Here is a 15,345-nt window from a genome sequence, read left to right as displayed (position 1 = left end):
CAAGAATGGAAATACAAGGTTTTGGTCTGACGGCAGCGAAAGAATTATTCACTCTGTGGTTTGTTTTGTATTGAAATACTTTTTATTATTCTTAGGTTAATCATGTAAAAATATATCATTACAACACAAAAACATTAAAAAGCAAGCAAAAAACAAAAAAACAAATGCTTCACAGAATTCAGCAAAGTAAAAAATCACAGTCACTGAGTCACTGATACAGCAAGTGCTTCAGCTACCTGGTCTGTCATTTGGCTGCATGTTTTTATTGGCTCTGAACCTTATTTCCTCTCCTGCTTACACACAGCATTGGATCCGTAATGGACAGTCCGTTGTGAACAAAATAACTCTAGAAGTGGACCGTTTTGTAGACAGTCAACACCTGGGTAGGACAAATCAGTTGTTGAAATCTGGAGGGATATTTTTCAAACCTCCCAAGTTCAGTTTTAGAAGTTGGTTGATGATTTTCTAAAGCTATCCAACACATTCAGTGGTGTTGAGATCTGGACTCTGGGGTGGTCAGCCCATTGTTCAGCTTCTTTGTTTGGTGTGTCCGTCTCCTTTTCTCAGTGAGGTTCTTCTTGAACAGCTACACATCCTTTCAGACCCACAGCGCTGAGTCGTCTTCTCACAGTGGAAGGATGGACAGAAACACCTGTGGATGTTTTCAGATCTGAAGCTGCTTGATTTTCTCCTCTCTCAAAGATGAAAGCTTTAAGTGCTGTTTATCTGATGGGGGCAGGTTTGGTGTCTATCAGGTCTTCCAGGTGGTTGTTAGGAGCCCCATTTTCTCTGTAGCTTTTAAGCTCCTGTTTTGTCACAAAATTTCCTTTGACTTTCTTTTATTTTGTATATATAAGTATACAAAGATGTAGATAAATGTGCACAGTACTGAACAAACAGACACACAGACATATTTGCATAAGCATCAGTACTTGCTTAAGCACATACATTTAAAAATGTGCACCCTCATATAAACTGAATACACACAGAGGATCTGCTGTGTGTGTAGCTCTTATTTCAGTTCCATCCTCTTGGAGTCCTCCTGCCACTCTGGATGCACTCAACCTGTTTATTCACGCCACACACATACATATGGGATCTCTCGCTTTATGAGCTCTGATCGAGACGCCATCTGTGTAAATATTCCTCCTTTTATGAGTTTTAAACCTGTCTCCCTCCGGTGCTCCTCTGAATGTGAGCGGTGCACAGTGACCGGGGGCAAGCGCGCATGTTTTGACTGGATTAATGTGCTGTCTGATGACAGACTTTGGGAGAGATACTCTTTCAGTAACTGGACTAGCACTGAACGCTTCAGCAGATGGTCCTGATGGCACCTGACTGGTGTGAGCAAGGTGAATGAGGGAGTGTTGCCTTGTTTGGTTCTGGATGGGAGGGGAGGGGAGAGGAGAGGGAGAAGATACCAGAGGAGAGGAGTGGAGTGGAGAGGAGAGGAGAGCAGAGCAGAGGAGAGGAGAGGAGAGGAGAGTGGGAGAAGAGGGAGAGGAGAGGGAGAAGATACCAGAGGAGAGGAGAGGAGAGGGAGAAGATACCAGAGGAGAGGAGAGGAGAGGGAGAGGAGAGGGAGAAGATACCAGAGGAGAGAAGAGTAGAGGAGGGCATAGCAGTGGAGAGGAAAAGAAAGCAGAGGAGAGGAGAGGATACTAGAGGAGAAAAGGAGAGGAGAGGAGAGGAGAGGAGAGCAGTGGAGAGGAAAAGAGAGCAGAGGAGAGGGGAGGATACCAGAGGAGAAAAGAAGAGGAGAGGAGAAGAAAAGAGAGGAAGGGGGAGCAGAGGAGAAGAGAGGATACCAGAGGAGGAGAGTAGAGTGTAGAGCTCAGTAATGTTGACAAAGCTCTGTGCTGATGGTAGAGAGTAGAGCTCTGTGATGATGGTAGAGAGCAGAGCTCTGTGATGATGGTAGAGAGCAGAGCTCTGTGATGATGGTAGAGAGTAGAGCTCTGTGATGATGGTAGAGAGCAGAGCTCTGTGATGACAGTAAAGCTCTTTGATGGTAGTAGGTGGTGCAGCTCTGTAATAGGACTAGAGCTCTGTGATGCGGTAGACCTCTGTAACAGTGATAGAGCTGTGTGATGGAGGTAAAGCTCTTTGACGGTAGTAGATGGTGGAGCTCTATGATGTCGGTAGCCCCCTATGATAGAGCTACAGCTGGTAGTACTCTATGATGGTGCTAGAGCTCTATGATGGTAGTAGAGCTGTGTGATGGAGGTAAAGCTTTGATGGTAGTAGATGGTAGAGCTCTATGATGCAGCTAGAGCTCTGTGATGGTGCTAGAGCTCTATGATGGTGGTGGACGTCTGTGATGCCTCTAGAGTTGTGTGATGGAGGGAAAGCCAGAACTCTTATGTTGATGGTAGATGTCTATGATGTGCAGAGCTGTGTGATGGAAGTAAAGCTCTTTGATGTTAGTAGATGGTGGAGCTCTATGATGGAGCTAGAGCTCTGTGATGGTGCTGGAACTCTGTGATGGTGCTAGTGCTCTATGATGGTGTTAGAGTTCTTGGATAGTGCTAGAGCTCTATTATGATGGTAGAGCTCTATGGGGACGGTAGGGCTCTGTGACGATGGTAGAGCTCCATGATGATGGTAGAACTCTGTGATGGTGCTAGAGCTCTACGCTAGTGGTGGAGTTCTGTGATAATGTTGGAGTTCTATGATGGTGCTAGAGTTCTGGGTGATAGTACAGCTCTATGATGATTGCAGAGCTCTATAATGGTGGCAGAGCTCTGTGATCGCGGTAGAGCTGTGATGGAGGTAAAGCTCTATGATGGACAGCAGCAGATCCAGCTGCACTTGTCACTGACAGTCAATCCCCTTTCCATCCGCAGGTCGAGGGGGGGGGGCAGACAGGGTGGTTGTGTGTGTGTGTGTGTGTAGGGCACTGATGGGGATGTCAGGACTTGCAGGGGGCAGCGGTGGGGTCCCGTCAGCAGCAGCTGAGCAGGAGAACAGGTGGTCCTAGATGTTTCCAACAGAAGGGATACTGGATTTACTCCCAGAGCGCAAGCCCCTTTACACACTCGGTGTATCTGTCCTACAAGGACTGCACGGCTCTAAAGCTATCAAACAGATTATGGCTCCGTGTGAATAGATATCTATTAGTGCAATGCTGAAACAAGAGGGCACTGACATCTATGTTCCTGTGTGAGCTGCTCAGTGGAGGTGAGTGAAAGAAGCAGGAATAGTAGAAGCAGTGGAAGGTTTTTTTTTCAGGATGATTGGATTCGTCCATAAAAGCTGTTCCTCACTGATTATCAACACCAGCTTGCAGGAGAACAGCAATCATGCTTTTTTTGTGAATGAACTGTGTTAATTCAGTGCACATTTGTATGCATGTGTGTGCATATAAATGTACACTGCCCTAACGTGTGCTTGCTGTCGCTTCTATGGAAAAATGACCAAATGACCACCGTGCAAGTGTGTGTGTTCTAATCCTCTTCTCTTTACTGTCCTCCTGTGTAGGTAGTGCTGAACCGAAGGTTGGAACAATGCCAGATTCACCAGCTGATGTCAAAACACAGCCCAGGTCGACTCCGCCCACAATGCCACCTCCACCACCTGCCGTAAGCCAGGCAGCCAATCGCAACGCTTCGTTCACCCCAACTACCAGTAAGTGCTTTTCTTGAACTGTAGCACTTTAAATGTGAAAATATTATTATTGTTATTTTTACTATTATTTTTACATACATGTATGTGGAACTGCGTCCAGTCATGGATTTAAAAAAAAATCAAGCAAAACTTGAATTTAACTCATGCAGCTATGCATTTTTTTTTACTTTTGATTTTAAATTTTGAGTTTAACTGCCTACACTCTTAAAAAAACATGGTTCTTCAAAGGGTTCTTTAGTAAAGACAATAGTTCTCTATAAAACCATGAACACCCAAACACATTTGCATGCTTAAACAGTTCTTTTCATGGTCAAATTGTTTTTCAGATTGATGGAGAATGTGTTGTGTATGGTTCTGTATAGCACTAAAAAGGGTTCTTCTATTGTGTGCAAGCTTGACATCATACCAGTAGCAGACCCATTTTGGTGCTATGTAGACACATTTTCAAAAAAGGTGCTATATAGAACCATATACAGCACATTCACCATCAGTCTGAAGAACAGTTTCACCATGCAAAGAACCATTTAAGCATGCTGATGGTTCTTTGAGTGTTCGTGGTTCTGTATAGAACTACTGTCCTTACTAAAGAACCCTTGAAGAACTGTCTTTTTTCAGTGTGCAGAATAGATGAACTCGGCTGAAATATTAACAAAAACAAAAACAAAGCTAAGAATAATATTTCACGTTAAATACCCTGGTTCTGTTTTAATAAATGTCCATATGACGTTAATCTTTCGTTCAGTTTTCAGAAATATATTTGCACAATTGAGGTTTTATGTAGTATTTTTACATTCATGTCAAACATGAATTATTCAGTTATTTGTGCCATAAAGCCACACAATGAGGTTGTGATTGCTTCACAACTAAAAACCTATTTTATAGACTTTTTCGAAATGGGCTCATTTCCTTCAAACTTTTTTTTGAATAAGGAAAGTTATGTCTGATTCACATCTAATAGAAATTACAGATTCTTTTGTGGTTTAATCATTTTTGAAGGTTTTTGACTAAGAAGCACTAACTGTGCTCCTCTGATCTAAAAAACAGATCTGATCAAGATACTAATCACTTTTCACAAAACGTTATGTTTTCTGTATTGTTGTTCATCTATGTTAGTTCTTATGTTAAATAATGTTTTTACTGGCAAAAACACAGTTACTACTGAGATAAATAGTTTTAAACATTTTTATGGCTGCCTAACTTTTGCACAGAACTCTACATACAGTCATATGCAAACGTTTGGGTGCCCAGTGGTCAAATGATATGTTTTGTTCATTTTCTAAGTGAAAATAAGTGAACACATCCTCTACAGAGAACACACTCCTGCACATTTTAATAGACGATTACTGTTCATATGCAAAGGTTTGATATTTTCTAATATGGTAAACTCAGCAAAAAAACAAATTTTGCAGTAAAATTTACAGAAAAATGCCGTATTTAAGTGTTTTCCATGTAGACAATGTGTTTGCTTATTTTCATTTAGAAAATCAACACAGCCTGTCATATGACTGGGGGTGTTCAAGCTGTATACAGTCACCTACCCTGGGGATTGTAGACACAACAATAAGTCATCAGTGCTGCGCCAACTGGAGTTTATCCACTTACATCTTGTATCAATCATAAGTGCTAAATGTGCAAATCCCTCAGAAGGTGATGTGAAGTGAGCGAGCGAGTGAGCGAGTGTGTGGAACATGTTTATGTGGCACATTCATGGTAAATATCAGGAATTGGGTTCAGAAGTTGGGTTCATTTATCAAGGCTGAATTGCAGTAACTCTTGAAAGACTTCGTGAAGGTACTGAGCTCTCGGTAATGGTGGTGTATGAGTATGTGTGCTAGAGCAGGACTGGGCTAAAAGGCAGATGAGGATGTGAACTGAATAGATAAAGTCTCATTTTGCTGCTTCAGCACCCTCACTCTGCAGAACACACAAACTCTTAATGCCAGCACAGGGCCGCTGTTCCACTGCATTCATCCACACTGCCCTTGAAGATAAGTATGAGCGCATGCGAGAGAGTGTAAACCATCAGAGGAGGCCTAGCGATTACGGTAAAGTAAAAAAAAATCACCTCTGTGGTTTTTAATTCTTTTATTCGTATAATGATGCTTGTATTTAAACTCTGTAAGTGTTGTAGTACTGCTGTTACTTCATTAAGTTTGGGTTGGAAGCAAAATAGTTCATTTTTGTAGATTATTCAGGATGTGATATTGAGGTAGACACATCCAGGTGAGCTCTCCTATTTGTCAGATCTTCAGAAGCTGGACAGAAGGCCTTAGATTAACTATCAGCAAAATTAGGAACTAACCGATTAAGCTCACCAGACAAAAAATTAGTCACCTTTGACTGAAGCGTACCTAATAGCGTGTAATACCTCCACAAGCATGAATAACATCTGCAATTCGATTTGGCCTGGACTGGACAAGTTTCTGGATGTGGGAGACATCAATGTTCAGCCATTCTTGCATCAAAGAATTGTGCAGATCGGCAAGATTTTGAAGATGCCTTCCCTGGCGTCTTACTCATTGTTTCATTAGTTCCATAGATTTGCCGCTGCTGGTCAACCCGTATGACCGTACGCTTCGATACACCTGCAAATTCAGCTACTTCCTTCACACTGCAGCCTTTGGCCGCCCAAATACAGTCACTCCTTTTTGCCAATCATTAACATCTGACCCAGTTTCCACACTTCGAACAAGACATTCACTGCACTGTACCACCTTTTCTCAATCTATGAATCCCGTCGCACACCCGCAGGTATTTATAGCCGATCATCCTCGTGCAGCGTCATCTGCAGGAGCCTGAAGTTACTACCACGTTAAACTAATTTTTTGTCCGGTGAGTTTATAATTCAACTAATCTTGTTTTAATTTACAATGAGTGGGATTTTTTTAATTTTGTAAGACAAAAAGACACTCTAGGCCTTGTGGAAGTTCTAGATACATCACTCACCGTGGATATGTTTGGCAGCCTGTCCAGTGTGTCTCAGTCTGTTGTTAGAAATGGAAAACAGTCTTTTACAAGCTTTAAATGTCCATGTTTAATCTAGAACGGCCAATAATATTCATGTGAATCACTGTTAGCTTAATGCTAACATACTACTAGAATCCAGTAGGGGTGCTAGCAGACTCATCATAGAAGTGTTTTGTTCCTCATTTTGGACAGTCATGCCCCGACCTGATGACCTGGCACTAATAGTCAGGGGTCGCCACATGGCTATGTACAGTCATATGCAAAAGTTTGAGCACCCCCAGTCAAATCACGTTTTGTTGGTTTACTATGTGAAAATAGTACAAATCCTCTACAGGGTTTATTTGCTGAATTTAACATATTGAGAAAAAAAAAAACAAAATGTGGCGTGTGCAAAAGTTATGTTAAATATCTCAAACTAGTTTTAAATTTTAGTTTTAAAAAAATTAGTTTTAAATTTTGCAGAAAAGTGCCATATTTAAATGTGTCCCCTGGAGAGGATGTGTTACAAATATATTTGACCAGGGGCGCCCAAACTTTTGCATATGACTGTATATGTGTGTGTGTGTTTGTGTGTTTTCATGGCATTGTCTGACGCTGTGTGCTGAGCGCTGGCAGTGTGTGGTTTGTTTACCGGCCCCACTGAAGCGTGGGGTATCTGTGAGCTGGGCACATCTCTCTACCCTATATAGCAATGGCAGACTGTGTTGTTTCACCTGTTGTGCTTCTCCGCTCACCACTAAAAGCAGCGCACAAGTGCAGAGTCACATGGTAAAAGTCACATGTGTCCAGCCTGGAACGGAGAGATTAAAGGAGGGGGAGAAATGAAAGAACCCACGTTCCGCAACATGAATCCACACACTCACGCACACACACGGTCACGGCAGTGCGAACATGCCACTGATCCAAGCGCCAAGTGGCTCCGAGCCTTGAGCTTACGCAAAATAACACACGCTCTCGCACATATTCAGTCGTTCAGTGACCCCAACAGCAGTGGCCTAGCAGAACGAGCTAGTATGCATGAGTAGTCTGTGCTGTAAGTCCGTTGCTATGTTCCAAATGGTGTCTTAATCACTATTCCCTACATTGGAGCACTATAGAGGACTACAGGGAACAGAAGTAGTCCCCTAAACACTATTTCCTACATAGGAACACTATAGAACTCTATTATAGAGAAAAGAAGAAGTCCCCTAAACACTGTTCCCTACATTGGAACAGTATTGTACACTATCATAGAGAACAGAAGTAGTGCCCTTAACACTGTTCCCTACATTGGAACACTATAGAACACTATTATAGAGAACAGAAGTAGTCCCATAAACACTGTTCCCTACATTGGAACAGTATTGTACACTATTATAGAGAACAGAAGTAGTGCCCTAAACACTGTTCCCTACATTAGAACACTATAGAACACTATTATGGAGAACAGACGAAGTCCCCTAAACACTGTTCCCTACACTGGAACACTATAGAACACTATTAGAGAGAACAGAAGTAGTCCCCAAAACACTGTTCCCTACATTGGAACACTATAGAACACTATTAGAGAGAACAGAAGTAGGACCCCAATCACCATTCCCTACACAGTGCATTATGGGTATGCTATGTCTGCTTGAGTTCATCATTTGTGTATTGTAAGATTTTGGACATAACTACAGAATGGCAAACTCCCGCAATAATATACTGTAAAGTAAATAGGTTACAATTTTGGACATAGCCCAAAATAGTGAACCACACGTTGAATAGGACAAAGCCCAGAATAGCACTATATAGTGAATAAGCCATAGTTTGTAGACATGTAACACAAAATAATGCACTGCGTAGTGAATAAGCCATAGTTTCAGTCATAACTCAAAATAGTGCACTATATAGTGAATAAGGCATAGATTTGGAAGTGGCCCATAACTCTCTGTCGCCCTGCTGCCATGATGTTTGTTTTTTAGCCTCGGTGTCTGAACCCCGTAATGTAACACGGGGTGTTTTTCTTGCGAGGGCAGCCGGGACGGAGGGATGAGATGGAGGGGTAAAGAAAGGAGGGCAGCAGGGCTTGATGGAGGGGTGCAGGGGCTTCTGGACCCTAAAGCTGCAAATCTGCGCTCAGCTGGTGGACATGTGTGCAGCCCTCGATTTAGCCACACACCTGCTGGAGGAAGACGAGTAACTCTGGCCGCCGAGCTATTTTAAACCCCTCTTTAACAAGTTCCTCTTATAGTTGTGTCCTAGTGAGTGAGTGGGCGAGTGACGGAGAGTGACAGACCAGCTGGGCGAAGTGTGTATGTGTTCTGTCTTCACTCCAGGCTTCGCAACAGTTTGGCCAAAAATCAAATTTGCACAGTTTCCCCTTTTAAACCAAATGTAGTCGATCAGCTGTGGCCAGTTCGGTGTCTGAAGGTTGCTACTTTAGTTTCGCACTGGAGCTACGAGGCTAATGTAGTAGCAAACAGAGTAATTCAGTGTGTTTTGATGTGAAATGATCATTGCGGATAAACATGACTCAGACTTCTTTACAGTGGTGGTGACAGGAACCAGGGGTTGCAACATTTACAACACAGATATACCAATTTTATTGACTTTACAAAACAAACAGTAAACCTACATTAATTTTCATGTGATATTAATAGTGGTAAAATAGTGATAAATCTGAAAAACAAGTATTTTTGGGAACGATTCTGCCTCTCAATGGCCTGCATGTACCTCTCCATCATGAATGAATTTAAAGAATATGTATTTTAAGCTAAATTCCATACCTTAACATAATGTCTCAGGCATCGGGCAGTGAAGTCATAACCCTTTTACGTAATAACTTTATGTGAGGGAGCTTTTAGAGGCATTAAACTCTTCAGACGTCTGGTTCCTATCACCACCACTGTGAACAGTTCTGACTCTGTAGAACGGAGCATTTCACACCAAACCACTCTGAATGACTTTATTCAGAGTCTTAACCGTTTAATTGTTCAGCGATTTTGAAAAAATGTGGAAATTCCCTTTAAAAATTCCATTACTTGATTTGTTTTTTTAATTTATTATTTTGCACACATGTGCCAGTTGACTGGATTGTGGGTATGACCAGTGGGCAGTCAGGATGGGGCAGGATGTGCAACTCTTTGTTGTCATTGGTTGTACCTTCTAACTGGTGCTTGTCTGTGTGGTTTTAGAGCGTAATGTAGAAGTGAAGCACTTTTTAAATAACTTGTCATTGATTATCTATAAAAAATGTACAAAAATACATCACATTGCTGAAAACCGTAGTAGCGCTCTGTTTACGTACCAGAAGATGAGCAGGAAAGAGTGTAAATCTGACTACATTAATTTAAAGGAGAATTTTCTGCATAAGTAAAAGGTTAAGAACAAGGTGCAAAATATAGGGGGTCCTAGGGGGTCCGAGACTTCCCTAATTAAGCTCTTGGATCCCATATCTCAAAATCAAAATTCTGGGGAGGTTCCTGAAACTTATGAGGCTACATTGTGACCGTTAAGGAAAAATGGATGCTCAGATACAAATTCATGGAAAGCTCATTGTTCAGCCACTTCACCCGCAATCAGTGAGCTTCTGTTACTGGTATTCTTAACTAACTAGGGATGCAGCACTGCTCTGCCTCAGGGTGGCGCTGTAGCTGACTGGTTCATTCAGTTGGTCCTTCATAGCCTAGCAACTGTGACTGGGACATCTGGGATACCTCTGAAAAAACTTACAGTACATGCTGTCACATAATTGTAAATGTGAAAACTTCCAAATTTCTCAAGAGGTTGGTTGATGGAGTGAAAGGCTACTCATTCCTCAAACCCAAAGACAGAGGAGGAGATGTGTAAGATCTCAGTTCAAGTGTGGAAGAGCACATTACCAAACTACGAAAGAGCATTTCCAGAAGAGCGATTGTTAAACCAAGCATTTTGTTGCTATTGAAGCTAGCATCAGCGCTGCTGTGCTGAGTGAGCCAGCCAACACTGGAGTAGTTTAAAAAACTCCTGAAGATGTGAATAAAGTCATTCAGAGTGGTTTGGTGTGAAATACTCGGTTTTAGAGAAACTTACTGAGTCAGAATTGTTCACAGTGGTGATGATAGGAACCAGACGTCCACCTCTAAAAGCTCCCTCACAGAACGTGACATTATGAATGTGCTGCCTGATGCCTTAGAAATTGTTTTACAGTAGTTTTGAGATTTGGATGTATTGTCTAAATCTATTAATTGTGGAGGGCTACATGCAGAAATAGTCCCCAGATTATTACCATTTTACCATCATCAACATTTCATATGAAGGGCGTGTAGGTTCACTGGTGATTTTGGATAGTAAATAAAATGATTATGTTGAAGATTTCGCTATCCCTGGTTCCCATTACCACCCCTGTATAATAAGAGTCACATCCAACCACTATGAAAGACTTTATTTCTCAGTTGTTAAATTCTAATTTTGAAAAATCAGTTTAATTCCTCTTTAAGAATGAGGAAGATGATGATGGGGAAGGTTCATCCCGCTGTAACCTCCTATAACTGGCTGTGCTTGTGTTTGTCTGCAGTGTTGAACGGCAGCAGTCACTCTCCCACCGCGCTGAACGGAGCTCCGTCCACCCCGAATGGTTTCAGTAACGGTCCGGCCAGCTCGTCCACCGGCTCTCTGCCCACTCAGCAGCTGCCCCCGGCCTGCGGCGCCCGGCAGCTCTGCAAACTCAAGCGCTTCCTGACCACACTGCAGCAGTTCGGCAACGACATCTCGCCCGAAATCGGAGAGCGCGTCCGCAGCCTGGTGCTCGGCCTGGTGGTGAGTGACTCTGCTCAGTTCATTTTCACTTAGAAAATCAACAAAACCTGGTTCAACCATTTATATGTGTGTGTAGATAGATAGATAGACAGACAGACAGGCAGGCAGACAGATAGGTAGATAGACAGACAGACAGATAGACAGACAGATAGGTAGATAGACAGACAGGCAGATAGACAGATAGATAGATAGACAGAAAGACAGACAGACAGACAGATACAGACAGACAGACAGATAGATAGATAGATAGATAGACAGACAGATAGACAGACAGATAGGTAGATAGACAGACAGACAGATAGACAGACAGATAGGTAGATAGACAGACAGGCAGACAGATAGACAGATAGATAGACAGACAGACAGATAGATAGATAGACAGACAGACAGACAGATAGATAGGTAGACAGATAGACAAATAGATAGAGAGATAGATAGACAGACAGATAGATAGACAGATAGATAGATAGACAGACAGACAGACAGATAGATAGGTAGACAGATAGACAAATAGATAGATAGATAGATAGATAGATAGATAGATAGATAGAAAGACAGAAAGACAGACAGACAGATACAGACAGACAGACAGACAGATAGACAGACAGACAGACAGACACACAGATAGATACATAGATAGATAGATAGATAGATAGATAGATAGACAGACAGATAGAACCACATTAACAGCAGCAATAAAAAGATTTGTGTGAATCACATTTCTAACTCTTTAACTCTCACACTCTCTCCTTTTTTCTCTGAGATGTAATCGTTCTGCCTGTTTATCTCTCTGTCTCTCTCTGTTCTCTCTCTGTCTCTCTCTGTCTCTCTCTGTTCTCTCTCTGTTCTCTCTCCGTCTCTCTCTGTTCTCTCTCTGTCTCTCTCTGTTCTCTCTCTGTCTCTCTCTGTTCTCTCTCCGTCTCTCTCTTTGTGCTGTTATCTGTTCTTGGTGTTAAATCGATCTCTCTGTCTCTCTTATCAGAACTCCACTCTCACTATAGAAGAATTCCACTCCAAACTTCAGGAGGCCACCAACTTCCCTCTGCGCCCCTTCGTCATTCCGTTCCTCAAGGTGAGAGCACATAAACAAGCCGAGCACGTACTCACAAACACACGGACGGCCGTGCCACTTTCACGCTAGCACGAGGGCCGTGCCTGCAGCACACTCGCTCACGGCAGACTACAGCACAGATCAGCCGCCTACAGAGGACAGGGAGATGAACTTAACCCTGAATTTAAGTGAATTTAACCCTAGCAGGCTGTTACCTCATTACCCCATACACTTCTTTGTTCAGATCAGTAACCAGCAAAATATCAAAAAACTTTATCATTTTGTTATTGGCTCTAAAATGTTTTGACAGTTTTACACTATTCTGACAGTGTAGATTAGTTAGTGTTAACCAGTACTGAGTCACCAGCCTACTGGAGACTCACTGATGCAACTGGAGAAACACAGGTGCCTTTAAGGGTTTACATAAAGAACTGAGCAAATTTAGGAGTTTTAGGGGTTTTAAGGGTTAACTCGATAACATTAGAGACTCAAGATGGTAAACCTCTTCGTTTAACTCTTAAACATTCATGCGATTTGTTTATTTATTAATCATTAGATGTATTATTCATCAAATATTATGACACTTATATGTAAAGTATAGTTTACTAATATACATGTTTTTTATGGGTTAACCAGTTAATTTGTGCCTTCCTCTTTTTTTCTTGTTATTTGTTATTTTTAGCATTTTTTGATTTCGCTAACAAAAGCAAAGTGGTGTTGCTGAATTTCTAAATACAGTTATATATACAGTCATGTGCAAAAGTTTGGGCACCCCTGGACAAATGATGTTTCGTTGATTTTAAAATGAACACATCCTCGACAGAGAATGCTGCGGTTTGATGCACAGTTACTGTTTATTTGCTGAATTTAATATATTTGAAAAAAAAATAAATGTAAAATGTGGCCTCTGCAAAAGTTACAGTTATTTTATATTTTATGTTTTATCTTATTTCGTCAAATCAATAGAAATTATGCACTAAAGTGTCATATTAAGTTTGTTCCCTCTAGACGACGTGTGCTTATTTTCACTTAGAAAGGCAACAAAACATGAAAAATGTACTTTGACCGAGAGTGTTCAAACTTTTATATGTTTAGAATATATACCTTACAAATATGTCAAAGTATCAGATATTATGGTTTGCATTAATAATGAATATGAAAATATGCATTATGTGATGGATATAATGTCATTATCTATCAAAAATATCACTTAAAATGTCACTAAAAATACTAATAAAACTGAAAAGTGACATGACAGTATGTCAACTTCACTGATTTAGACTTAGCACTGCCAACAAATCCAAACAGCAGGTGTTGCCACTCTTACTGGACAGCACACTGGACAGTCCAGTCAGCTCGGTATCTCCCTCCGCGAGTGTTTAATGCAAACACAACTCCCTGCACTGTGGCTCAGCCAAAGCGTGCTGGTGGAAAAGCGGCATATGTCCCTCTCTGAGCTGCGCTAAAGCCTGGCTGTGTGTGCGCGTATAGAGTCGCTCCTTATGGCACACCATATGGGGCTGTGTTTGAAACAGACAGGCAGAGTGACGAACAAAAAGAAGGTAGATGGATGACGGCCAGAACTGACTCAAACACACACACCAGCGTACGCGTACACTTGATGCACACGTTCACTTGATGCACACAGTCTCTTAGCTGCTCTCACTGTTTTCCCCCGACAGGGAGGACGTGCGATTCCCACAGCATTGTGCGTGTGTGTGTGTGTATGTGTGCGATTGAAGTCCGGTTGATAAAGCCCCCTGAGCGGCCCGGCTGTGCTGTGGCTGCGCTCTGATGATCCAGCCTCTCCATATGGCCCTCATTTGCGATTCATTAAAACTGGCAAACTTGTGTTTACCCCGAGCGGAGCAGAGTGGCCAAAAGAAGATTTTACTGACAGATGTTAAAGCCGCCTGCATTCTGCTGCACTGCTGCAGACGACTTTAGCTCAATCATACTGTGCCCTCTAGCACTGTACACTCACACTGACACACGCTACAGCTTGACCGATATATCGGTCAGCCAGTATTACCATCTTTAAAAGAAACACCATCAGTGCTTGTTCTTAACTATTTTAGAATCAGTGCATGGCATGTAGCAATGCTCAATGGATGAACTCTAAAGAAGACCTCAGTTAAGGGTCTGTTAATCAATGTGATGATCAGTTATTGATCTCAGTGTTACTGAGCTCTGCTAAAGCCTGAGTAGACTGATAAATCAATGTGGTGATCAGTTATTAATCTCAGTGTTACTGAGCTCTGCTAAAGCCTGAGTAGACTGATAAATCAGTGTGATCAGTTATTAATCTCAGCGTTACTGAGCTCTGCTAAAGCCTGAGTAGACTGATCAATCAATGTGATCATCAGTTATTAACCCTTATTAACCTTACTAAACTCCTTTGAGGGATGATCAAACTAATGCGACAACCATGCGCTCACATCAGTATAAGTGGCATCCCATCATCCTAATGTCCACAAACATTCACAGAGTACATCAGTCTGAGCTGACTTCCCAATCTGTGGGACTCTTCTCTCTCTTCTTCTCTTTACATGATAGTGTAAATTTAGGTTTGTGTGTGTGTGTGTGTGTGTGTGTGTGTGTGTGTGTGTGTGTGTGATTGACGGTGCTGATTCTGTGTCTCAGTGTGAGGGAGATTTATCACCGTGTCCATCACTCAGTCACAGACCGCTCACACACCAGCCCTCCACATGTGTTACAGCTGCAGTGTATCAGACTGACAGAGAGAGAGGGAGAGAGAGAGAGAGAGAGAGAGAGAGAGCGGGGAAGAGAGAAGAAGAGACATGGGGGGGAGAAAGTAAGGGAGAAAGAGAGAGAGAGACATAGAGAGAGAGGAGAGAGAGAGAGAAGAAAGGGGGGGAGTAAGAGAGAGAGACATAGAGAGAGAAGAGAGAGTGGGGAAAAGAAAAAAAGAGACATAGAGA

General features: G+C 42.1%; 1 protein-coding gene across 1 annotated transcript in view; it reads left to right on the top strand.

The window, feature by feature from the left end:
* cbfa2t3 (CBFA2/RUNX1 partner transcriptional co-repressor 3) overlaps window positions 1-15,345 on the top strand; it is an 83,781-nt gene that overhangs the window by 48,407 nt on the left and 20,029 nt on the right. Inside the window, exons 3-5 of the mRNA XM_036584421.1 lie at window positions 3,481-3,627; window positions 11,111-11,352; window positions 12,335-12,424. Of these exons, the coding sequence (XP_036440314.1) occupies window positions 3,481-3,627; window positions 11,111-11,352; window positions 12,335-12,424 (479 nt within the window). The remainder of the gene's footprint in view (window positions 1-3,480; window positions 3,628-11,110; window positions 11,353-12,334; window positions 12,425-15,345) is intronic.

This window comes from Colossoma macropomum, unplaced genomic scaffold (genome assembly GCF_904425465.1).
Source record: "Colossoma macropomum unplaced genomic scaffold, Colossoma_macropomum, whole genome shotgun sequence".
Taxonomy (NCBI): domain Eukaryota; kingdom Metazoa; phylum Chordata; class Actinopteri; order Characiformes; family Serrasalmidae; genus Colossoma; species Colossoma macropomum.
Note: the sequence above shows the minus strand (reverse complement) of the source record. Positions and strands in the feature narration are given on the sequence as shown.